General features: G+C 44.6%; 1 protein-coding gene across 1 annotated transcript in view; it reads right to left on the bottom strand.

Annotated features, from left to right (window-relative positions):
* LOC126457668 (single Ig IL-1-related receptor-like) overlaps positions 1–27578 on the bottom strand; it is a 372082-nt gene that overhangs the window by 14843 nt on the left and 329661 nt on the right. Inside the window, exons 2-3 of the mRNA XM_050094165.1 lie at positions 8869–9050; positions 1268–1369 (exon numbers count right to left, since the gene is read on the bottom strand). Of these exons, the coding sequence (XP_049950122.1) occupies positions 1268–1369; positions 8869–9050 (284 nt within the window). The remainder of the gene's footprint in view (positions 1–1267; positions 1370–8868; positions 9051–27578) is intronic.

Below are 27578 nucleotides of genomic sequence, written 5' to 3'. Positions count from 1 at the left end.
ACTGATATTTAATGGTAAACTTTAATAAGTAAACTAGAGTACCTCCAGTGGTCACAGGTTCCTTTTTCTGTCGTAACACTTCACATGTATACTGCCACATTTGTAAACAAATATGGCGTCTGGAATCAGCTGGGTGCAAGGTTCGTACAGCAGAAGAGAAGACATAATCGCAAAGTGCAAAGAATATACATTGTAACAACATTATTACAGAATAATCGTTTAAACCATTTGGAGGTGTTTGTTTTGAGGTGTCAAATATATATGTGTGTACTTCAGGTGGTATATAAATCCAATTTTGAAAGGTTAAAACAGCTAAACATTCGCACTCGTTTATGCAATCAGGTGAAAAGTTAAAATGGCTTATACTTCATACTTGCTAATAACAATTAGGTAAAATGTTATAGGCTTCAATTACAATGATCATATTGGCTACAGCAGTAAAACCATACATAGATGACACTCTTTGAAGAAAGAGAGAGAGAGAGAGAGAGAGACTGGTGACTGGTAACAGTAAACTTGTTGTTTCATTTAATGTCAGTAACAGTCACGGTAAAGCCTAACCTAAAAATGTTCGCATTTAAAATAAAGATTTTTTTAAAAAAAGCGTTGTATGCAGAGGCATCATGTTAAAGTGCGGGGATTACGGCAGCATAGGGTTCGAGTCCGATGGCATCTAATTTTTTTCTTCATTTTCATGTTTTCTGAAGGCTGTGAGGCTTTGTAACGAAATTAATAGAAATAATTTCTGTAATACTTAATGTTACGTAAATGTGAGTTCGTTCTCTGTCTGGAGCGATGTCCTTACTGACTCGGACATGCACTTTTCTTTTTTGTCTTATTAGTTGTTCACGGATATTGAAGTTTTTATGTACGTATATCACAGAAGAACAACACGACTAGCATATGGACAAGAAGTGTGTGTGCGTTTAAATAGAGCTAACGTACGAACTTTTCGCGCATCCATTTTCATGCACAGATACAACCGACAACTGCGCTGGAAAGAGCAAAATCATGTTAACCAGCTCTTCCCGAGTGTAGACGGCGCTTTGCCTCATGATGTTGGATACACCGTCTACGTGCACGTCAACGTTAGGTGCTCGAACGAGCAAGTCGTGTGCGACAGACCTTGGCAAACATACATTTATTTTCCTTTATTTGACTACTGTTTCATTTTAGAAATCCTTATCCTTATGGGTAATAATTTCAAAATCGCAACATTAACGACACAGATGCAAGAAGAATAGTGGGAAAGACATTTAGTACTCACCGACGAAGGCTTCGCAGAAAAGCCTGGCGTTATCCCCCAGCGGCACGTACTGGTCTGTCGGCCGGAAGGTGGCCAGCGGGCGGCCGGAGTACCCGGAGCTGTCTGCAACATCAACAAACAACTAATTTACACACTAGTCTGTGGTATTGCAACATCATGCAGGTGGCAGTCGTGCAGCGACATCGAGCGAGCTGTAATTGATGAGGAGGGGGGTAGATGGTTAGGGGAAGAGTTCATGCGCGTTAAGGACATAGGATGAACTCCACTGACAATATTTCGAAGGTTGTTCAGGATCTTTTCTGAGTACTTCGGTACGCGACATTCCGGGTCTCCGCTGGCTCTTTGCAGAGCAATAACGTAATTACGATTTATTCCGTATGTTACAGAAATTACCTGTGTTTCTACACTACTGGCCATAAAAATTGGTACACCACGAAGATGACGTGCTACAGACGCGAAATTTAACCGACAGGAAGAAGATGCTGTGGTATGCAAATGATTAGCTTTTCAGAGCATTCACTCAAGGTTGGCGCCGGTGGCGACACCTACAACGTGCTGACATGAGGAAAGTTTCCAACCGATTTCTCATACACAAGCAGCAGTTGACCGGCGTTGCCTGGTGAAGCGTTGTTGTGATGCCTCGTGTAAGGAGGAGAAATGCGTACCATCACGTTTCCGACTTTGAGAAAGGTCGGATTGTAGCCTATCGCGATTGCGGTTTATCCTATCGCGACATTGCTGCTCGCGTTGGTCGAGATCCAATGACTGTTAGCAGAATATGGAATCGGTGGGTTAAGGAGGGTAATACGGAACGCCGTGCTGGATCCCAACAGCCTCGTATCACTAGCAGTCGAGATGACAGGCATCTTATCCGCATGGCTGTAACGGGTCGTGCAGCCAAGTCGCGATCCACGAGTCAACAGATGGGAACGTTTGCAAGACAACAACCATCTGCACGAACAAACAGTTCGACGACGTTTGCAGCAGCGTGGACTATCAGCTCGGAGACCATGGCTGCGGTTACCCTTGACGCTGCATCATAGACAGGAGCGCCTGCCATGGTGTACTCAAGGACGAACCTATGTGCACGAATGGCAAAATGTCATTTTTTCGGATGAATCCTGGTTCTGTTTACAGCATCGTGATGGTCGCATCCGTGTTTAGCGACATCGCGGTGAACGCACATTGGAAGCTTGTATTTGTCATCGCCATACTGGCATATCACACGGCGTGATGGTATGGGAAGCCATTGGTTACACGTCTCGGTCACCTCTTGTTCGCACTGACGGCACTTTGAACAGTGGACGTTACTATCAGATGTGTTACGACCCGTGGCTCTACTCTTCATTCGATCTCTGCGAAACCCTACATTTCAGAAAGATAATGCACGGCTGCATGTTGCAGGTCCTGTACGGGCCTTTCTGGATACAGAAAATGTCCGACTGCTGCCCTGGCCACCACATTCTCCAGATCACTCACCAATTGAAATGGTCTGGTCAATGGTGGCCGAGCAACTGGGCCGTCACAATACGCCAGTCACTACTCTTGACGAACTGAGGTATCGCGTTGAAGCTGCATGGGCGGCTGTACCTGTACACGCCATCCAAGCTCTGTTTGACTCAATGCCCAGACGTATCAAGGCCGTTATTACGGCTAGAGGTGGTTGTTCTGGATACTGATTTCTCAGGATCTATGCACCCAAATTGCGTGAAAATGTAATCACATGTCAGTTCTGGTATAATATATTTTTCCAATGAATAACCGTTTATCATCTGCATTTCTTCTTGGTGTAGGAATTTTAATGGACAGTAGTGTAGTTCTAAGTTCTATGGGACTAATGACCTCAGAAGTCCCATAGTGCTCAGAGCCATTTGAACCAAACCTGTCCGTTCTATCTCATGCTGGCCGGCTGCACACAACTGTGACTCGTGCAATGATGGAGCGTGCGGAGGCTCTCATACGAGGTATCGACGGATCACAATCAAACACCTCGCTGCACAGGTGGACGTGTCTGTTGGTGGTCCCGTCCGTCAGTTGGGATACTGAAAGCTGTGTGCCCGCCGGGCTTCTCGCCGCCTAACAGAAGAACATAAAGAGCAACTAAGGACCATCTGTGCGGAAGTAATTGTGCTTTGAGTGGCCGATCGTGCCAATTTTTTGTCAAACATTGTCACAGGCGGTGAAACATCACGTCGAACCGGAAACAAAACGGCAATCCACGGAGCGGCACGACACCACCTCTCAGTTGGTCTTCTGGAAGTCTGAAGAAATTAGTCTGTTTGAGGTCCTCCCTCATGGTACAACGACCACCTCAGGAGTGTATTGTGCTACCGTCATGAAATTGAAGAAACGACTTGAGCGAGTTTGTCGCCACAAAAATGAAAACGAACTCCTCCTTCTCCATGACATCGCTCGAGACCTCGCACAAGTCTGCGCACACGAGAGAAAGTCACAAAACTTCATCGGACTCTTCTTCCTCATCCATCCTACAGCCTGGATCTCACAGCTTCCGACGTCCATCTGTTTAGCCCAAAGAAGGATGCACTCTGCGGAGAGCTGAACGTGGATGGTGGGGAGGGGAGCAAGACCCTTCGCTCCGACGTTCACCAGCTGCAGACATATAAGCCCTCCATGTAAGATGGCGAAAGGCCGTCGCATTTAACGGACATTATGTTGAAAAATAGGATTCTGTATCCAAGAGAGTGGGGAATAAGAAGGTGAATTGCAATCCTGAATAAAACCAACCTTCTTTCAGAAAAAAAAAAATAAAAAAATGTTGCATTACTTACTGAACGCACCTCGTACATCAAACTGTATGGTCATCTGGAAGAAATTATTCAGACAGAACTAATTTCCACTCTTGTAACACGATGTTGCAGAATTTTTTTTTTTTTTTTTAATAGTGCTGAATTCTACACATCTGTAACGCGATTAAATGAGATCTATATACAAGGTGTACATCGCGATAGTTATCACTTTCCTTTCTTCATGCGTTCCTTCTCTGAGGTGTTTTGTAATAACTAGGTGAAATTAGTCTCACCAAAAGCTGTTTATTGGCTGATAGAAACGACGCTCTGACTATGTAAGGTACCGTTTATATTTTCAATACTAATCAAACTTTTAAATCACAGTCGGTAGAGCAACCTAATGCGATACTGCATCTAAGGATATTATTTAACGGTGGCAGTAGCACATGAAAAACAGTCAGTGTCTCAAATACTAGCTGCAACGCCGCGCTACGCTGCTAGTATCGAGAGACTAAGACGGTATTTTAGTGCATAAAAACCGGCCAATATAGGTAGACATTCTAAAACAGAACTTCTTGAAAACATCGGAAGTCTAAATTAAAACATTTCCTGAAATTATATTTTGGTGTTTACACTGTTAAGTAGATCTAGTCAGACATCTATCGTGTAAGAAAAGAAAGGCACTTGCATTCAGAGTTTTGTCTGTGGCAGAAAGCATTTACCGGTTTCACTAGCTTCTCGGATGCGAGCCATCTGCATACGAACAGCCAGCTCAACAGGTGGGGAAAACAGAACAAAATGCCGCTGGTCGTGGTAATTTCCATATCTAATACCTGTATTGTTCAAACTGTTACGTGTCATTTGTAGAAACGTGTCTTTTACCGAAGCAGTGAGTTCATATAAGCATTTATTTTTTTTTCCATCTTAATGGTTGAAAATGTAGTCATACGCTACTTAGTCGTACAGCAAAATTTCTCCTTAAATATTTTTCGTGGTGCCAATTCTATTTTTAACGCACACCGACAGGTAAAATTGACACTAGTTCTCTTATCATACAATTTCCTGGAATATGTCGTACTTTCACGTACGTACACTTTTATTGTCTTGGGAGAGAAGCGAGAGGAGGCACCGGTGTCAATCTTGGTGTGTAGCGGAAATAAAAAAAAACGTAATAAAAGACTGTGATCGCTAGCCTTTCGAATTGAACCACCGGACACACTCCTGTTGACAGGTCCTACTACGCAGGGCCTATAAAACCATTTAAGCCTCTTCTGCTTAGACTGATGTAGAAGATGAACATTTCGTGGCCAGATGAAGCTAACCCTTAATGATACTTTCATTATTTTGTTTATCTCGTCTCAGATGTTTTTGACGAAAACAAACAACTGTGTTGTTCATTTCATTGCTAGATTGTAATAATGCCCCCGTGTGTCTCAACAGCATGGTGCAAGTCTTCAATTGGACGCCACTTCGTCTACTAGTGTGCTCCTTAATATACTCCAGTAACTCTGCCTGGAAAGAAGTCCCACAGCTTAAGATGAAATCCGAACAGCGTCTCGTTCCGAGCGAATATTCACGTCACTGGGAAGTAACGGCTAAGTTAAAGGTAGTCTGCAATATTCTGCAGTTGGACCAGGATTCGATCTCGCAATCTTATGGTTATCATTCACGTGCTTCATCACTAAACCACCAGGCACGACGACTGCTAGGTGGTAAAATGAAACAGATGTAACGCCTCAAAAAATCGGTCAATGTAGTCTTTGAAAAAGGAGTTGCAGAACCGAAACGTGCTAGATACAATGCGTGGACGCTCTTACTAAAGTTGTTGTTGATCACAACGGTCTGATTCTAGTCACGATACACTGGGTTATCCACAAGTATCTCCGCGTTTTCGGAAGATGACTATGCGAAAAATGCAAGACAATCAGAAAATAGACACATATCAGAGAATAGAGCACCACTCCAAGCTTTTAACTCACATCACAATATGGGCAATGTTTGTCAAAAGGCAAAGTCAATACCTGCGTTCAGTTCATTGAAGTCGATGCTCATGGACTGTGCGGCTGGTTCCGGCGGAGGTTCGAGTCCTCCTTCGGGCATGGGTGTGTGTGTTTGTCCTCAGGATAATTTAGGTTAAGTAGTGTGTAAGCTTAGGGACTGATGACCGTAGCAGTTAAGTCCCATAAGATTTCACAAACATTTTTTTGAAGTCGATGCTATTGCTGCCTGAGAAGGTGGAACAGCAGCAGTCTGCTTTGGAAATCGGTTCAGTAAGTGGCCTAGCTGCAGGCGCCCACTAATTCATTGTGACAGCACAAAGTGGATGATTAGTGTATAAGGAGCAATCAACTGAAAACCGAAAACTCGCCACAACGGGACCATGACATGGTTCTATTCAAAAGTAATCACCACACGTGTTAAGACATATATACCACTAGGAGACGAAACGATCAATTCGTGTTTCAAAGAACGGGGTGGGCTTCTGACGTATCCACAACCGCACGCACTCTTGCATTTACTCTTCCTACCGAAACCGACGTTCACCCCCGTCTTTCTTTAGGTCGCCAAAGATGCGAAAATCACACGGTGAATGATCTGGGCTGCAAGCAGGATACTGTAGTGTTTCCCAACCAAATCAGTTGAGAGTAACCTCCGTCCGATATGCAGTGTGGGGACGGGCATTATCGTGCAAGAGGATGAAAAAAAAAAATGGCTTTGGGCACTATGTGACTCAACATTTGAGGTCATCAGTCACCTATAACTTTGAACTACTTAAACCTTACTAACCTAAAGACATCTCACACATCCATGCCCGAGGCAGGATTCGGACCTGCGACCGTAGCGGTCGCGCGGTTCCAGACTGAAGCGCCTAGAACCGCTCGGCCACGCAGGCCGGCGCAACAGGATGATTCCGTTCGACAGCACTCCTGGGCGTTTTGACTTTAGGCTGCGTCACATTTTCTGCAAAGTGTCTTCACAGCGCTTTGCACTGATTGTGGCGGGGGAGAGAAGTGAAATTTTTCCACTTTTGGCTTTCCCGTTTGGCCTCTGGCTGTCGGAATGCTCTCGGACGAAATCGTCCTGTAACACGATCACGCCTGCCCCCACACTGCCAATCGGACGAAGGCTACGCTTCTGGGATTTGGTTGAGAAACCTTGCAACATCCGCCACACAGCCCAGATCTTGATGACCTGGAGAAAGACACGGTTGGATAACGGTCTCAGTCAGACGAGGAAATGAAAGAGGGGGTGCGTTGTGAAGCTATCTGTAGCTCAAAAAATGGTGCAAATGGCTCTGAGCACTATGGGACTTAACTTCTGAGGTCATCAGTCCCCTAGAACTTGGAACTACTTAAACCTAACTAACCTAAGGACATCACAGACATCAATGCCCGAGGCAGGATTCGAACCTGCGACCGTAGCGGTCGAACGGTTGCAGACTGTAACGCCTAGAACCGCTCGGCCACTCCGGCCGGCCTATCAGTGGCCAACCGCTTTCTACGAAACATGTATTAATAGTCTCGTCTCGCTGTGGGATAAATTTCTTAACGCGTGTGGTGCTTACTTTTGAATGAAACCATTCCACGGTCCTGGTGTGAAGAGTGTTCGGTTTTCGTTTGACTGCCCCTCACACATGTTCTGCCACGTTGGCCCCGTAAGGCAACTTCGACATGGCGCATGCTACTAATCGAAACGTGGCGAGATGTTCTGTCCACTGACATGTGTCATTTTCCTGTAAGGCTAGTGGCTTTTCCACAGTCGTCTTCTGAAACCTCGGAAATACCTACGAATAACACTGTGTAAGCGTACTGTCATATCGCTGGCTTAGTTGTGGAGTATCTTTGCGGGCAGCCGCGTCTGTAGAGAGTCGAGCGCGGGACACGGTACTGTTATCTTGTGTAGTGTGTAGCTCTGCAAGTGAGAGGCATCGTCAGCTTGGAAGTTGAAGTGTTGCTACAAGTGTTATTACAGTAAAGTGATAAAATAAGTAAATGATTCAGATGAAAGTACGTCAAGAAGTAATTTAAGAATGGGCAGTGCTGCTGTTAACGTATTTGTGTATCCTCTCGTTGCGTGTCGTACCATACTGTATCAATCATCCGCGCCGTGTTCGATCTCCCAGAATGAACTGATGTGAATCAGTAGAAATTAGTCACCATCAAAGAGTGCGGTCAAGTGCCAGTGTCTTGTAGCGAGCGTGAGGACGTGCGTTCGATCATCGCGTTTCCGCATTATCAACAATCAGCCGCGCCGCGACGGTTACGCGCACGCTCGTACAAGGAGGACTATTACCAGACATCTGTATGTGTGACGAGCGTAAGAACTTTCGTTCGATCATTCGGCTTCCGCATCATCAACAATCACACGCGTCGTGTCGGTTACGCGTACGCTCGTCTAAATGATATTTTGTGGACTGTTAATCATCCATTAATTGGGATAACACTTCTGAATTAGAATATAAACAGTGCAACCTTCGATTTCCCTTTAATCGTCTCAGAATATAGTTGTTCATACCAGTCGTCGAGCAGTGTTGTGTTTTAACGTTGAGTGGCTCCCCTTATTCGCTTGCATATTTCGATGGATAATTTCAGGCAAGCCAGCAGCAGTGTGGAGCAGAAGAGCACGACCGCCGCGGGATTACCAGGTACATGGTGTGGACAGGGCGCACGGTCAAGAAAAGCGAAACGACAACCAGTATAAAAGGTCCCCCACACCCATTCGTACTCCCGGGCGTGTTACAACTGTATTGTTTTATTGCTGACTTGTTTGAGTCAACCTCTATCAAAGGTGGACCGAATCGTATTAATTTCTGTGTCCTCAGTGTTGAGAGTAGCGAGTTTGAGGAGTACTCACCGACCACCTTGAGCTCGACGCGGTGCTCCAGCGTGGTGGACTCGTTGCGCACGCGGCACGAGTAGCTGCCACCGTCCGAGTCCTGCGACGCCTGCGTGTAGATGGTCTGGTTGCCCGACTCCGGGTACAGGATCAGGCTGGACGTGCTCGCCGGCCACGGGTACGGCTTCCCGTCCTTGTACCTGCAACAGCGAGGGACCTCCTGCATTTAGCTACACGTACAGGGAGCTCGACGAAAATACAGGGATTAGCGTTACTTTCGTAACCAAGTTCATCACCGTCAAATGAAATGTCAGTAGAGTTTATTCACTGATCCCTATACCATCAGGATGTAGATCTCTGATCTCAGAGCATGGAACTTTCTTATCATCTGTATAGTCTGCCACGTTGTAGTGAGGCAAAAAAAAAAAACCACCGGTGTGTACGTCATAAAGAATTCTTTACTTATTTCTGGCTTTAACCCTTATATCAGTACGCGATGTAATAGAATGATGTGGGAGCAGAATCCAAAAGTATTTTCATTTTGCCTTCTCGTGGCATTTCATGGCAACCACGTTGTAATTAGGCAAGAAACGAAATACGAGCAACCTTGGCTGGCACCTTTAGACAGCTAAAGTTCGACGTCCAGATGATACACACTCACTGAATTTATTTCTTTTCTTTAACATGGAATACAAATTGTGATGTGTCGGGAGGCATCAGTGAAATTAAGCATTATCTTTGAAGTAAGTCACTGAATTTTCTTTTAATCTCTTCTGAAAATAATCATCTATTCCTTCCTCATCTGTCTATTATGATTATCTAAGACGTGCAACAAATGCTCTCAACTACACTCTCGCCATTAACATTGCTACACCAAGAAGAAATGCAGATGATAAACGGGTATTCATTGGATAACTATATTGTACTAGAACTGACATGTGATTACATTTTCACGCAATTTGGGTGCATAGATCTTGAGAAATCAGTACCCAGAACTACCACCTCTGGCCGTAATAAAGGCCTTGATACGCCTGGGCATTGAGTCAAACAGAGCTTGGATGGCGTGTACAGGTACAGCTGCCAATGCAGCTTCAACACGATGCCACAGTTCATCAACAGTAGTGACTGGCGTATTGTGACGAGCCAGTTGCTCGGCCACCATTGACCAGACTTTTTCAATTGGTGAGAGATCTGGAGAATGTGCTGGCCAGGGCAGCAGTCGAACATTTTCTGTATCCAGAAAGGCCTGTACAGGACCTGCAACATGCGGTCGTGCATTATCCTGCTGAAATGTAGGGTCTCGCAGGGATCGAATGAAGGATAGAGCCACGGATCGTAACACATCTGAAATGTAACGTCCACTGTTCAAAGTGCCGTCAGCGAGAACAAGAGATCACCGAGACGTGTAACCAATGGCACCCCACATCATCACGCCGGGTGATACGCCAGTTTGGCGATGACGAATACACGCTTCCAATGTGCGTTCAACGCGATGTCGCCAAACACGGATGCGACCATCATGACGCTGTAAACAGAAATTGGATTCATCCGAAAAAATAACGTTTTGCCATTCGTGCACCCAGGTTCGTCGTTGAGTACACCATCGCAGGCGCTCCTGTCTCTCACGCAGCGTCAAGGGTAACCGCAGCCATGGTCTCCGAGCTGATAGTCCATGCTGCTGCAAACGTCGTCGAACTGTTCGTGCAGATGGTTGTTGTCTTACAAACGTCGCTATCTGTTGACTCAGGGATCGAGACGTGGCTGCATGATCCGTTACAGCCATGCGGGTAAGATGCCTGTCATCTCGACTGCTAGTGATACGAGGCTGTTGGGATCCAGCACGGCGTTCCGTATTACCCTCCTGAACCCACCGATTTCGTATTCTGCTGACAGTCATTGGATCTCGATCAACGCGAGCAGCAATGTTGCAATACGGTAAACCGCAATCGCGATAGGCTACAATTCGACCTTTATCAAAGTCGGAAACGTGATGGTACGCATTTCTCCTCCTTACACGAGGCATCACAACAACGTTTCACCAGGCAACGCCGGTCAACTGCTGTTTGTGTATGAGAAATCGGTTGGAAACTTTCCTCATGTCAGCACGTTGTAGGTGTCGCCACCGGCGCCTACCTTGTGTGAATGCTCTGAAAAGCTAATCATTTGCATAGCACAGCATCTTCTTCCTGTCGGTTAAATCTCGAGTCGGTAGCACGTGATCTTGGTGGTGTAGCAATTTTAATGGCCAGTAGTGTATAAATAGTACCAATATATGGAGTTGATAAAGAGTCATGTGAGAAAGATGGTAAATATAAGAGACGACGATAAAGTTTCCGGCCGGCCGAAGTGGCCGTGCGGTTAAAGGCGCTGCAGTCTGGAACCGCAAGACCGCTACGGTCGCAGGTTCGAATCCTGCCTCGGGCATGGATGTTTGTGATGTCCTTAGGTTAGTTAGGTTTAACTAGTTCTAAGTTCTAGGGGACTAATGACGTCAGCAGTGCTCAGAGCCATTTGAACCATAAAGTTTCCGTCTGAGAGCGTTGCTCCGACGTATATGTATCCCAGTGCGACCCTGAGGCGTGTCTATAAGCACCGATATGTAGGGAAGGGCTTAGTGTGGCCCACGAAGGGGAAATATTTCGACTGTCCTTTATAAAACGCACTGTAAGTAGCACAGACAGTAATGCGACTTGTTTGGGCAAAAGAAATCTATTCAAATTGTGTCTTGTATAAGATGTGATTTCTTTGTTCAAGTGTGTGTGAAATCTTATGGGACAAATAACTGCTAAGGTCATCAGTCCCTAAGCTTACACACTACTTAACCTAAATTATCCTAAGGTCAAACACACACACACCCATGCCCGAGGGAGGACTCGAACCTCCGCCGGGGCCAGCCGCAGAGTCCATGACTGCAGCGTCCGAGACTGCTCGGCTAATCCTGCGCGGCTGTAATTTCTTTCCAGTTTTTCTTACAAAGAGTGGAAAATAAGAGAAGCTGCATTATCTAAAAGATGATTCTTCATTTAAAAGATGATTCTACCGTCTATGATGGTCTTTCCGACTTAGGCCTTTTTACTTAAACAGAGAAAAATTATACTGCCTCTTTCGTGTCTTAACTGCAGTCTTTTTCTTCTTAGCGTGTCGATGAAAACCACTTAAATGAAGCGTAACGCCTTGAAACGTCCCCTTAGAAAAATTAATGAATTACTGTGCTGATAAACCTCTTACATTATTTGATTTTCAAACAGCTGAGCAGAACTGAACGTACTCAGGCATTTCGCTCTTTACCTATTCTGATCAACACTAAACTGACATAGAATATTTTTAGCGCAACGCAATGTGACTTTCAATAATCCCTACAAAAGAATGGCCCTGACTAACATTCACCTATACCTTTCACAAATCACTTACGTCACAAAAATCTTTGTTACTCGAACTACTGCAATACAGCGAGCGCCACTACTGCCAGCTAAATAAAAGATTCAAACTACTGATAGGCATAGTTAGCAAATGAAAGATTTTGATAAAGAACAAACAATGTATTTACCTTAATAGTGTTCAAAAGTCATAATATATATATCAGTTCATGACATCCAGTCTTACAAATTTACTGTCTCTGATGGACACACGTCCAGATCATCCGCTCTCAAAATTCCGCCATCTCTCTCCCCACATCCACCGCTGCTGGGGGCTCACCTCCAACTGCGCAAGGCTACGCGCTGTTAACAGCCAACTGCCCAACACTACAATAGCAAATTCCAACAATGCCACCCAGCCACGGACTGCACACAGCACAGCCAGTGGTTTTCATATAGTGCGCTACGTGGCGTTACCAATATAAAAACCTAAACAGCCTACTTACAGCCTCAGCAAGGCGCACGGCTGATGGGCATACGGATACCAGATCCTCTTGCGTCACGGTGACTGAGCATGCGGGGTAAACGTGACACTGAAGAAAACCTCTCATCGCCGCTCAGCGCCACACGCACAGGGCACATCTTGGTTATCGCAGAGCCCCTATTTTAACATGTCAGTTTTACTTCCGCCAGTTCACAAGCGAAGACGATTAACCGATCTCCATGTAGGCCATGGCTACATTAACTGCAGTAATAAATCATTTGTACATCAGTTCGGGGGCCGATTCCGTAGCCGAGTGGTTAACGCGATAGGTACTACTGCGGGACACCCGGGTGCGGTTCCCAACACTGCCAAGGAAAACTTGGAGGAAGGGCAGAACCGCGGTACACTCAACCTCGTGATGCCAGGCGGGTGCCAGGTTGAGATTAATTGGGAGAGTCCTTACAAAATGTAGTCCATCAACAAAAGAGGAAGCTTACAAAACACTCGTTCGAGCTATACTTGAGTATTGCTCATCAGTGTGGGATCCGTACCAGGTCGGGTTGACAGAGGAGATAGAGAAGATCCAAAGAAAAGCGGCGCGTTTCGTCACAGGGTTGTTTGGTAAGCGTGGTAGCGTTACGGAGATGTTTAGCAAACTCAAGTGGCAGACTCTGCAAGAGAGGCGGTCTGCATCGCGGTGTAGCTTGCTGTCCAGGTCTGTGTCTTGCTGCTGCACAGGCAACTGCATTGAACGCCGCCAACATGCCTTACAGGAGATATCGACCACGTCGTCGCTCAACAGTCTACAAAAATATAGAAAACATCGAACTAACAACCACATCAGGAGACAAGAAGAATCGAATTCCTGTGAAGAGTGTTGCAGCCCACGCCCTCGTCGATGGACCATGTGTGTTTCTTGGATGTTCTCTTAATTTCAGCCTCGATATAAACGACACATTCTCACATGGAAATGGATGGTTCACTGTCGCCATAGTGAGAGGTGGTAGTGGAGTTTCTAGTGTACCTGGACTTGAAAGTTTTAATGATAGAGATGTAATTGCCTATCGTACTTATCATATGTTTGAAATTGCTAATAAAGACTTTGATAAATCTGCGTATGACTCTACGTCTCCACTTGTATTGTATACACGTAACAAAAGAAAACTCAATCCTAATGAGTCTGTATTTGTTTGGATAAAAGGTAAAGGTGTATGTGAATATGTAAAATTTGTTGGCGATTGTACTCTTATATTTTCATAAATAAAGATCTGTAGCGTCAGCCACTAACCGGACAAGGGTATATCTAGAACCGGGGGCTCAAGGATGCAACAGTTTGGTTATGTAATCACTCTGACGCATGGCCTTGGCGGGTGCGTTTCTGGATGAGTTATCGAATATATTGCTTCCCCCTACTTATACCTCCCGAGGAGATCTCGAATGTAAAATTAGAGAGATTCGAGCGCGCACGGAGGCTTTTCGGCAGTCGTTCTTCCCGCGAACCATACGCGACTGGAACAAGAAAGGGAGGTAATGCAGTGGCACGTAAAGTGCCCTCCGCCACACACCGTTGGGTGGCTTGCGGAGTCTAAATGTAGATGTAGATGCCAACTGAAGAGCTACCTGATTGAAAAGTAGCGCCTCCAAGGTGTGAACGTGGACACCGCCAAATACTGCGATGTACTAACCCCATGCTCCTCAGTACCGCATCCGATGGTGAATGGCTGCTGAACATGACACGGCGGTTGGTCGACTGTCGCGCGATCTTCACGGCCTGATCACCGGGCTTCCGTATACGGACGCCGCGATATCATGATAAGAGTTTTTGAAAATACACCAAAGACGTTGTTCCTGCTATTTGGCAGCGCAGCGTAGTTCGTTTGTTTCCAGTGCTGTAATGTGGCGGACCATTCTGAGAGTTTTAACTTAACGCCCTTGGACTGCCCCGGCTAATGGTTTACTCGCGCTTTCGTTGGGCACGGAGGACAGTGAGCGACGAGCTGCAGTGTGCTAGTAGCCAGAGGCGCTCTCATCTCTCCGGCAGCAGGCGAGGTGATGGCGCTTAATTAGAGGGCGCAGGGAGGAGGAGGGGGGGCAGGGGCCAGGCCACACGTCGCTCATTAGGCCTGCGGCCACCGCCCCCTCTCTTCGAGGAAGCGGCGCTTGCCCCCGCCTTCCTCCGACGGAGGGCTCACTTCTGCATCCCGCAGGCATGTCCAGCATAGGCCTCTCCCCGCACGGTACCTGCTGCTTGATAGTGGTCACAACATTCGTGGCGGCTAGCGTCCAGGGCTCACATTGCGTCCTCTGCCACACAAGCGACTCGTAGTGAAATTGCATGTGTGCCATTTCTCTGGCGCGTTGCGTATCCGGCACTGTCGATGGCGACTTGTATTTCTGCTTCCGTCTGGCCGTTCCGTTTTGTGATGTGGCAGCAGTCTGATATTTTTATGTGTGCTTGTTAAGTTGCTAGCAATTGCTTTTAGCTTTGTGCTTACTTATTTTTATTTAAATTGCTGGGCATTGTCATTTGCCTGTTCTTTTACCTTTATTTATTTGTAGTGTCAATTAAGCCTAAGACGATGTCCAAGGTGATAGCAACTGATTTTAGCCTCGTGTGGACTTAATCCTATTTAAATTCTTGGGCATTGCCATTTGCTTGTTCTTTTACTCTTATTTATTTGTTGTGCCAGTTAGCCCTAAGATGATGCCAGACCTTGGTATCTGTCAACCTTATTTTGGCTACTAGCGCTCAGATGCAATATTGCGGGCCTATCCCGGATTTTGTCATTAATTGAGATCCTTTTATACTGTATTTTTAGTGGTAGCTTTCGCAAGTGCACTTGCGTATAGTATTTATTACGTGCCCCCCCCCCCCCCCTCTCTTCCTCCTTCGTGTAAACTGATTTTGGTAAGATTGCTCGGTGGCCTGTGTTCTTTTATTACCTATGTAAGTTTGCCCGCTGCCGCAGTCGTAACCGCAGTCGTAACATGTTTTCACCAGCAAGCGGCCCATGTTGGCTAGAGTTTGATGTGGTCTGCGCTGTTGAAATCAGCAGACTTTATTATTTCAGCTAGTCATGTACGTGTTGTTGTGTTAAGGGTTTTAGTGCATTTTTAATTGAAATACCTTTTGGAAATTTTATCACTCTTTTAAAGAAGGTATAGGAAGGAGAAACTTCGACTGAAAATTTAATTGTAAATTATACATTTGTGCTCCACATTATAAAATTTAACTGTATTAGGTGAATTTATGTAGTTAAATGCGCAATGATTATTTGTTAATGTATCAAATTGTAAACAATTGGTTTGGCAGTGATTCAAACGACACAAATAAGTTTCTCCGTTCACTTGTGGCATATAACATTTTTATTACCTCATATTGTAAGCAGTTTGATTTCTTTGTGTCACTGTAATTTGTAAGCCACAGTGTAATTTATTACAATTAATTAATTGTTTTGGGGAAATAAACCTTGAATTGTATGTCCCCTTTTCATTAACCGAGTCCCATCTAAATCGTCCGCTCAGCGTGCTTGTGGAATATCGTTTCAGTTATGAGATTGGATTTGTGATTTCCTTTCAGAGAGGTCACAGTTCGTAGTAATTGACGGAAAGTCATCGATAAAACAGAAGTGATGTCTCGCGTTCGCCAAGGTAGTGTTTAGGCCCTTTCCGTTCCTTATCTATATAAACGATTTGGGAGACAATCTGAGCACCCGTCTTCGGTTGATTGCAGATGACACTGTCGTTTATCGACTAATAAAGTCATCAGAAGATCAAAACAAACTGCAAAACGATTTAGAAGAAATATCGGAATGGTGCGAAAAGTGGCAGTTGACCCTGAATAACGAAAAGTGTGAGGTCATCCACATGAGTGCTAAAAGGAACTCGTTAATCTTCGGTTACACGGTAAGTCAGTCTAATCTAAAAGCCGCAAATTCAACTAAATACCTAGGTATTGTAATTACGAACAACTTAAATTGAAAGGAACATTTAGAAAATGTTGTGGGGAAGGCTAACCAAAGATTGCGTTTTACTGGCGGGAAACTTAGACAATGTAACAGACCTACTAAGGAGACTGCCTACACTACGCTTGTCCGTCCTCTTTTAGAATACTGCTGCGCGGTGTGGGATCCTTACCAGATAGGACTGACGGAGTACATCGAAAATGTTCGAAGAAAGGCAGCACGTTTTGTATTATCGCGAAATATGGGAGAGAGAGTCACAGAAATGATACAGGATTTGGACTGGAAATCGTTAAAAGAAAGGCGGTTTTCGTTGCGACGCAATCTCCTCACGAAATTTCAATCACCAACTTCCTTCTCCGAATGCGAAAATATTTTGTTGACATCGACCTACATAGGGAGCAACGATCACCCCGACAGAATAGGGGCAATCAGAGCTCGCGCCAACCTTGTGTGAATGCTCTGAAAAGCTAATCATTTGCATATCACAGCATCTTGTTCCTGTCGGTTAAATTTCGCGTCTGTAGCACGTCATCTTCGTGGTGTAGCAATTTTAATGGCCAGCCGTGTATATTAGCTTGACTGCAGATGATGGAGTACACCTGCCACTTACTCGGAGGCAGCGAAGCGAGCTGCGGGAACGCAGGGCGTCGCTAGGAGTTGTGGATTTGTGGCTGGACGCTGGCTCTGATTTTCCACCGTGTTGGCACTCGCCTCGGCGCTGAGCGGCCGCACCTGCAGTGACGTCGGCAGGCGGGCGGCATTCTCGCGCCACTTTCCGCCTCTTCCCACGGTTCCGTATTCAGCTGCGAATACTCGCCCTCCTCGTCTCTTTCTTCTCATTTTGAGTGGAGGCGCATTTAGAAAAGAAAGGCCCCACTTGCAGCAGGCAGCGCCGCGCTTTGCGAGACAATACTGCGCGCGGAACGAGAGCGCCACAGCGGGACGAGAGCGCGCTGCCGAGCCGCCACACTTCTTTTATATATGTTTTATATTCTTCGCTGAATACTCTCAAAGGCGGTGTCCTACTTTTATTAATGACAGTTTTCAATGCTTCGGTGTATTTTCTCAGTCGAAAAGAGACTGTTACAGAAAATTGTAACAGGAGCGTTCTATAATTACGGCGCAGTCACTTTTCTGTAAATAAAATAACAGCGCTCTCAGGGTGTGGAGATACAGCAAATCTTAAAAAGTAAGGCGGTTGCCACTGCAGACATGGTAATCGTGTTCAGAACTATCGCGTGCCTCGCAATAAACGCAAAATCTCTGTTCCTTGTAATGAGACTTAACTCCTCAGAACTTTCGCATGTTAACTGAAATTTTCGATACCCTATAAACGCTGACCACAATTTGGTTAATTTTCTTACTTACATTATATATTTCTCATCTGCAGTTGTTTCTGAATATGTCCGACTAGCAAAAAACTAATTTCCTGACAACATAATTATTATTATTCGTATCGATCCATTTCTAATATCAATCTTGTACCATGAAAATTAATAATCACAATTGCTAACTTCAGTGATTTAAAAATAAATGTATAGTACAGATAATGCTGTCATGCTTCAGTTTTGATGTACACAAAATTGCTATCTTTATTCATAATTTTTCTAATTTTACCATCGATAATGAAGTCGATTTTATAAAATAACAGAAAGAAAATAACAGAAAGTTGTTATTTTTCATATTGTCAGAATTAATTAAGGCTATAAATATTCACTTAAATAATTATTCTCAGAAAACAATACACAAATTCAGGCCACCGGTTTTGCGTGTCTTTCGCTCGACTGTGGTGAACACGTAGATGTAACACGTGCTGCTTTAGTAAAATGTGTTTCTCAAGCATTTTCTACAAATCGAAACTCGAAAGTTTTACGAATGTTATACGAGAGAGAGAGCGCGCGCGCAGCCGACTAACACGGCAGAGTAGAAGTCAGTTCGTAACGCATTCGAGTCTCCTCAGATTTTCCCCCTAACCTTCCACCAAACAGTTATATTGTTACAACTAATCACGTTTCTTCAAAAAGGAATAATAATAATTATTATTATAGCCATAGCTAGACATTCTTGGCCTCAACAAGGAATTATGGTGAAATGAACATTTATTTATCGAAACACTGATGCGTGTATTGCAGTGACGTCATAACGTTCTATATCTACTTCGAATAAAGTACATTGCATTTGTACTGGTTCTGGAGAATCAACAGAAAGCCGGTGCGTCACCTACTCGTGGAAGAGGCAGCGGATTTTCTGCTTTCGCACCTGCTGCGTTTCAGATCGTTTCTTTTCGACACTAGAACCGATCGAGTTGTTAGTCAACAGTCCATAACCGCTAGACACGCTCGTTCGATTCTGTACACTGGAAAGACACGTTTACTGTGTTTTTGATGTGGGGCTTTTAGCAGGATATACAACGGCGTTTGAAAATTTACCATACGATTCTTTGATGAATATCAGAAAAGAAACATTAAACCCCTGATTATTTAAAGAATCTAATTCCCATGTATAAAAAAACTTCAGTCGTCTGACAACTCAGTTGATGTGTTAAATACTTGACATTAAGCATGTAACCTGGAGGAAGTTTCGTAAAGGTTTGTAATTACGCTTACAGTTGGTTGCAAGTCGCTAAGTGCTCTCATCGTCAAATACTGAGTGAATAAACGTCGAGTATTTTCGCGTCGTCTCTTATGTTCCCTCAAGACAAACACGCATTCTTTAACTGTTATACTTGTCTTATTGTGTTAAACTTATTACGACAGCATCTTCAATTTTTAAATCCGATCGATAACTACGTGAAATGTTGAAAATCAAATTTTTGTTGCCCCTGCAAGCCTTTAGATAGGGAACTTCTATTGTTACTGGGTTCCGGGATAGTCTCTTAGTAGTATATAGGTGACGAGATTTCTAGTCTGCCGCGTTCAGCCCGATTCAAACACGTCAACGGAACGGAACGTCAGTCGACGTCACCATCAATCGTTGGTGTGTCCACATCAGACGGGACATTAACAGGATGTAACTTGCTTAGGCCAGTACGGTGAACCGGAAGTGAAGTTATAAAGTACCATCTGTAATATAAAAGGCTGAATATACTATCAAAGCTAAGGAACTACCAATGATAAAAGTGTATTGACGCTCAAAATAAAATTCATAAAGAATGTTCTTGGCAAAGATTGTACGGTACATTGCTGAGAAATGAAACAACAGGTTCAAATGGTTCAAATTGCTCTGAGCACTATGGGACTCAACTTCTGAGGTCATCAGTCCCCTAGAACTTAGAACTACTTAAACCTAACTAACCTAAGGACATCACACACATCCATGCCCGAGGCAGAATTCGAACATGCGACCGTAGCGGTCGTGCGGTTCCAGACTGTAGCGCCTAGAACCGCTCGGCCACCCCGGCCGGCAAACAACAGGTAAATTGTCTCTAAAATTTCAAAACACCAACATTTATTTGCTTGACAAAATACTACATGTAAACACATCAAAAACTATTTTGAAGACAATACAGGATTATTCATAAGTACCCTCAGAATTCCGGAGAACGACTGCACGAAAATTACACAATCTATGTTCGATGTCTACCTGAAATAACGACGCACAGACGGGACGGCAGGAGGCATCATTATCAGTGGACGGCATATAGAACGTGTCGGGAGGACGTGGAAAACACTGCAGTCGTTGTCGTAATGCGGAAACGGAGAGGTTTATCTGTCGTCCAAAAGGGCATGATCATTGGCTTTCGGGTCAAGGGTGGAAACATTTTCGAAATGGCCAACATTTAAAACTGTTCACGTGCTGCCGTGATTAAAGCATACCATGCATGGCAAAATTGTGCTAAGGCAACTGTGGTCCACGACGGGCCATCGATGACACGGGTGGTCGACGGGTGGATGAACAGTCGTGCAACTGTCGAGCAACTGACCCTCTAGATGAACCAAGGGGCTACTAAGTATATCTCCTTAACGACAGTTCAGCGAACGCTGCTGCGTATGGATTTACGCAGCAGTCGCCTGATTCATGCACCAATGCTGACTGCTGTTCGTAGGCGTCGAAGGCAACTGGGCGTCCACTGAGTGGCGAAAGGTGGCCTTCTCAGGCGAATCGCTTTTTATGCTCCGTCAGACGGATGGCCACGGGCTTGTACGGCGCGAAACGTGTGAAAGAACAACGATCGTCGGAAGGGTCCAGGCCGGATCAGCACAAAGATCTATCTATCCTTGGCGATCATATTCGGACTTTGGACATGTGGTCACATTAATCTGACTGGATAGTGTATACGAGACATACTAAAAAGAGAGCTGTACAGTGGACAGTGGGCGTCTTCAAGTTTCTATTCGTATTACGCGTCGTAGAGTAATAGCAGAGCGCACCACTAGGGGCCAGGCCTGTCAGAACACCCAGACAAATCATCCACTCCGTGTGGTTACGTCGAACTATTTCGCCCTGCTGATAGGCAACCAAATAAACATGTTTCCAAAGCTGGTTGCTGTGTCGCCTCCCAAGGGGAGCAGCACGCTGAATGAACTGACGCACGAACTGACATTTTCCGCATCACAAAACATGCCCACATTGACTACCTGCGATGCGATGTGACGTGACTTTAAAATTTGAAGAGGAGCTCTGTCGACTGATGTGTGTCTAGTTTCTGTATTTCTTGTAGTTTTCAGGCAGTCGTCTTCTGAAAGCCTGTACATAGATCCTTTCAACCTTTTCCATCGCTTCTAAGTACCAAATAATGCCAAAGTCAGCATTTATCTCCTCCACTATTCAAAAAAGCTCTGTTTACTGTAAATTGTTTCACGAATTTATTATCTTATTTATGCACTGTGCAGACGTTTTTCGGGCATTATAAACCCTATTTTTCGCTTTCAGTTATCTAGCCTCTTCCGTAGAAGAACACTCGTGGAAAAAATATCCAATTTGTCACGAGAACATTTTCCATGCATAGTGAAGACAAATCACACAGTGACAAGAAGACAAAGAACGTGAATTTGCAGAGAGGCTCTATCCAATGGTATGTGTCTGTTTTGTAGTTTTCATGCAGTCATCTTCTAAAATCCCTGGAGTTACGTATGAATTACCTTTTCTGGAAGAACACTCGTGGAAAAAATATCTAAGTCGTCAGGGGAACATTTGCATTGTGTCGTGAGACAAAGCACACAATAAAGTGAAGACTAAGAAAACACAAAAGCATGACATCCGTTACTACCACACGAATGGGTGCGTCTAGAATAGGTTAAGTTCCGTTGTTAGCAGATGGCGACACTGGTCCCACACCAACATCAAAGTCAAAACTTTCTTACCCGAGAACCTTACTGTCGATGTCCCGTTCCGTTACGTAAACAGCGTATGTGAATTTGAAATGCATTGTGGAATTTTTTGATGTCCCGCTCCGTTCTGTCAAGTGTGAATCAACATTTAGTCTACAATTTACTGTGCGAATACAGGTTGATTTCCTTACGACCGACAGGGCATAAGATTTTAAAGAATGTATGTACCAAATCGTTATACCTGTCACAGACGTAACGGACAATAACTTATTACACAGAAATAATTTATAGGTGATAGGTATATTGCGACGTATATCGACCGGAAATATAAAGACGTTCTTTAACAAAAAGCGGTTTAGTTCATTTCAGTTTATTAGCTTGTTTAGCTATTATTAGCAGCAAAATTATTTCGACTGTAACTGAGTCATGCAAAAATATACACGTCTACAGTAAACTATGTGTGAATAAAGCCAGTCTAGGATTCTGTGAACACTCATACGAAACTTTCTGAAAATGGATTAGTGGCGGAAATACTACTCTTCAGTAAGACATTCTGTGGTGAATGTAACAGCACCTCATATATACATATAAACCTTGATCATGAATATTTTAAATAGGCCAGCAACGTCAGTTGCGAATGCCAATTAAATTCCACATATGTTTATAAGCAGTAACTTTATTTATGATTCTACACGCTTTTCACAGGTGAGTTCAGCTAAAATTAATGTATCATAGACGTTGGTTTTATGAGTACGAGTTTTCGTGTCCATTGTAGCGCTGCCTTTCTGCGTTCACATGCTGCTTTTCATAATTGTGCACACAGAACATGCTTCGCCTAACACAAACTTACGATATACGACATTTAAATGAAATCACATGATCGCGAAGGGTATAATACTCTGGAACAAGTTGAGGAATCGTAGATAAAGTTTGGCAAAACGAAAAGCTGTACGGAAGCTCTCAGACAGCGTGACTTCTAACGTTGTTCAACTGCGGGATAATCATGAGAGTACGACAGAAGTGCAGCGTCTGTGAGCTTTAGCCAGAGCTTTCACATTATCTCGAAGCATTAAAACAGCTTGACCCATCTTGGTAGCCAGTAAGTAGTTTTATGCATTTATACAGGGGAGATACTGTATAGTGTGTACACGGCGCCTCAGACGTTTTCAGTATCGTATATCATACGAAAATCAGTCAGCATTATCTTCCTCGCATGTAGTTATCAACGCAACAACGACTGCCAGAACACTTTTTTCATCATATAAAAACTGGAACTGCAGGAGATAGTATTGTTTAATGAAATTAAGGGGTCGTTTCTAAGTTCTTCATTTCTCAGAAATCCAATAATTCACTTTCGATATCTCGCCATACCTTATGATTCGCAGGGATCAGACATCCCGTCTGTCTTGGGCTAGTCTTTGTTAAGATTAAACTCAAGGAAGAAAGATGAGTTTGTACAGTAACTCGACGCATTAACAATCTAGGTAACTAACTTCCTGCTGAAATTAACATCAATAAGCATCACACTATCTTTCAGCAGGGAAACTCCTCTTTACTATTGACGTACACAAACATTCCAGAAACGCAGACCATAGCAGTAGGAAGGCGACGGTGTGTGGATAGGATATAAAATACAACGTGTCATAGCTTATAAAGAAGACCGGAAGTTCGAAATCGATTCCGACTATGTCTTAAATAAATAGAGTTAAAAGCAGTGGCTAACTGATATTTCAGTTTCAGTACAACAAAAAGTTATCTGAAGGATCAACAAGTCCTTTTTCGATATGGTAACTCTAATCGTCAGCTAACCCATGAAATCAAGATTGTACATTACAGATATTCTAGAACACGTAAGTGCGTATTGTATATAAATACACAGGACTGCGATCAGTATTTGTCTATTCCTATAAACTTCCTTTTCGAACATACTGATGTGACATCTCTGTTCTCGCAGCGTGATGCCGCATACTGGCTTGCGGCAGTACAGACAGCATTATAGCTAGTATCCAACTGGCATCTTACATTTTAATCGGCTATTGTCCACAGATTAACCACATTTCACTTTCAATATAAATACTGATCATCACCAAAAATCTTATTTTATGTTCGTGGTCCTTGCGCGACATGTACATTGCCGGCAGTAGGATCGTTCTGCAGTCAGCTTCAAACGCCTGTTCTCCAAATTTTCCCAATAGCATTCCTCGAGAAGTACGTTGCCTTCCGTGCAGGGATTCCAATCTGAGTTACAGAAGTATCTCCGTAATACTTGCGTGTTGATCGAACCTGTCGCTAACATATCTAGCTGCACTCCTCCAAACTGCTTCAAAGTTTACCTTTAAACCAACCTGGTGGGGAATACAGATACGCGAGCAGTATTCAAGAATGGCTTGCACTAACGTTCTACATGCGGTATCCTTATCTTAACGCTTCCAACAAACCGAAGTTGACCATTGGCGTTGCCCACTACAATCGTTACGTGGTCGTTCCATTTCATATCGCTTTGCAGTGTTACGCCCAGAAGTTTGATCGACCTGACTGTGTCAACCAGCACACTGCTAATGCTGTATTCGAACATAACGAGACTGTTTTCCCTACTCATCTTCACTGACTTACATTCATCTACACTCACGCTCATAAATTAAGGATAATTGCAGAATCTGGTGCCACACAACGTGGCACTACAAAAAACTGGCGCTAATAGCATTGGTACATAGAAACACATACAACACAGTTAAGTTGAGAAAACCGTCCCGAAACACATGTGCTACAAAACGCCACTGTTTCCTGCGCATGTACTCCGACATCAATATGGGATATGATCACCATCCACACGTACACAGGCCGCACAACGGGTTGGCATACTCTGGATCAAATGGTCGAGCAGCTGCTGGGGTATAGCCTCTCATTCTTGCACCAGTGCCTGTCGGAACTACTAAAGTATCCTAGGGGTTTGAAGACGTGCAGCGATACGTCGACCGAGAGCATCTCAGACGTGCTCGATGGGGTTTAGGTCTGAAGAACAGACAGGCCACTCCATTCGCCTGATATCTTCTGTTTCAAGGTACTCCTCCACGATGGCAGCTCGGTGGGGCCGTGTGTTGTCATTCACCAGGAGGAAGGTGGGACCCACTGCACCCCTGAAAAGGTGGACATACTGGTGCAAAATGACGTCTTGACACACCTGACCTGTTACAGTTCCTCTGTCAAAGACATGCAGGTGTGTACGTGCACCAATCATAATCCCAACCCACACCGTCAAACAACGACCTCCATACAGGTTCCATTCAAGGACATTAAGGGGTTGGTATCTGGTTCCTAGTTCACGCCAGATGAAAACCCGGGGAGAATCGCTGTTCAGACTATACCTGGACTCGTCCTGGGAGCACTGTTTCAATGACCATGTACTGTGTTCTTGACACCAGGCTTTATGGGCTCTCCTGTGACCAGAGGTCAGTGGACTGCACCTTGCAGGTCTCCGGGCGAATAAACCATGTCTGTTCAGTCGTCTGTAGACTGTGTGTCTGGAGACAACTGTCCCAGTGGCTGCGGTAAAGTCCCGAGCAAGGCTGCCTGCAGTACTCTGTGGCCGTCTGCGGGCACAGACGGTGAGATATCGGTCTTCTTGTGGTGTTGTACATTGTGGACGTCCCGTACTGTAGCGCCTGGACACGTTACCTGTCTGCTGGAATCGTTCCCATTATCTTGAGATCACACTTTGTGGCACACGGAGGGCCCGTGCTACGACTTGCTGTGTTTGACCAACCTCCACTCTTCCTAGTATTCTACCCCTCATAACGTCATCAATATGTGTTCTTTGAAATATTTTCAACACAAGTCACCATTAGCACGTCTGAAAACGTCTGCATACTTACTCGCTGCACCGTACTCTGGCATGCACCAACACACCTCTGCAAATGTGGACTGGTGCCAGCGCCACCGTGCGACGACCTCAGGTCAAATGCACCGCTTGGTCATACCCAGAGGTGGTTTAAACCCGCGAACCGCCCACCAGAGCGTTGTTTCACCATGTATCAGCATTATTCTTAATTTATGAGTATGAGTGTACCTTTTAAGCTAGTTGCCATTCATCACACCAACTACAAATGTTATATCCTCATACAGTCAAAAGCGACGGCACCTTCTTGCACACTACAGCATCATCGCCATGATGCCCTCGTCTTTGATGAACAGTCGCCATCGAGGACAATATACTGGAGCCTATTACTTAAGAAATCTTCGAGCCAGTCAAATACCTGTATGCTCGCACCTTGTTTAACAGTCTGCATTGGGGCACTGTGTCAAAAGCTTATCGGAAATCTAAGGATATAGCATCTGCCTGTTACCCTTCATCCATAGTTTGCAGGATATGTGAGAAAAGGGTTAGCTGCGTTACGTACGAGTGATGCTTTCTAAAACCGTACTGATTTGTGGACAGAAGCTTCTCCGGCTGAAGGAACTTCATTATATTCGAAACGGGAATATGTTCAGGAGTTCTGCAGTGGCTGGCTCTGAGCACTGTGGGACTTAACAGCTGTGGTCATCAGTCCCCTAGAACTTAGAACTACTTAAACCTAACTAACCTAAGGACATCACACACATCCATGCCCGAGGCAGGATTCGAACCTGCGACCGTAGCAGTCGCACGGTTCCGGACTGCGCGCCTAGAACCGCGAGACCACTGCGGCCGGTGCAGTTCTGCAGTAAACCGATGTTAAGGATATTGGTCCGTAATTTTTTGGGCCAGCAGATGTAGATAAATTCACCAGCAAACAGCACGTGGCGTACAAGCGCCGATACTACCGCAAACCGTCAATGGGCATTCGGCTACGAAAATAAAGGCGTTATTTGTGTGTGCGCCGTCCGCAGAGTAGCCTGAAACTGTTCAAAAACTACTTAATGATAATATTACATTAAGTCAGCCATTGCTATACCTCAAGATGTTTAATTATACACTACTGACCATTAAAATTGCTACACCAAGAAGAAATGCAGATGAGAAACGGGTATTCATTGAACAAACATATTATACTAGAACTGACATGTGATTACATTTTAAAGCAATTTGGGTGCATAGATACATAAAATCAGTACACAGAACAATCACCTCTGGCCGTAATAACGGCCTTGATACGAATGCGCATTGAGTCAAACAGAGCTTGGATGGCGTGTACAGGTACAGCTGCCCATGCAGCTTCAACACGATACCACAGTTCATCAAGAATAGTGACTGGCGTATTGTGACGACCCAGTTGCTCGGCCACCATTGACCAGACGTTTAAAATTGGTGAGAGATCTGGAGAATGTGCTGGCCAGGGCAGCAGTCGAACATTTTCTGTATCCACAAAGGCCCGTACAGGACCTGCAACATGCGATCGTGCATTATCATGCACAAATGTAGGGTTTCGAAGGGATCGAATGAAGGGTAGAGCCGCGGGTCGTAACACATCTGAAATGTAACGTACACTGTTCAAAGTGCCGTCAATGCGAACAAGAGGTGACCGAGACGTGTAACCAATGGCATTACGTACCATCACCCCGGGTGATACGCCAGTATGGCGATGACGAATACGCGCTTCCAATGTGCGTTCACCGCGATGTCGCCAAACACGGATGCGACCATCATGATACTGTAAACAGAACCTGGATTCATCCG

The sequence above is a fragment of the Schistocerca serialis genome, chromosome 2 (genome assembly GCF_023864345.2).
Source record: "Schistocerca serialis cubense isolate TAMUIC-IGC-003099 chromosome 2, iqSchSeri2.2, whole genome shotgun sequence".
Taxonomy (NCBI): domain Eukaryota; kingdom Metazoa; phylum Arthropoda; class Insecta; order Orthoptera; family Acrididae; genus Schistocerca; species Schistocerca serialis.
The sequence above is the reverse complement of the archived record's forward strand: the minus strand, read 5'-3'. Positions and strand labels throughout refer to the sequence as shown.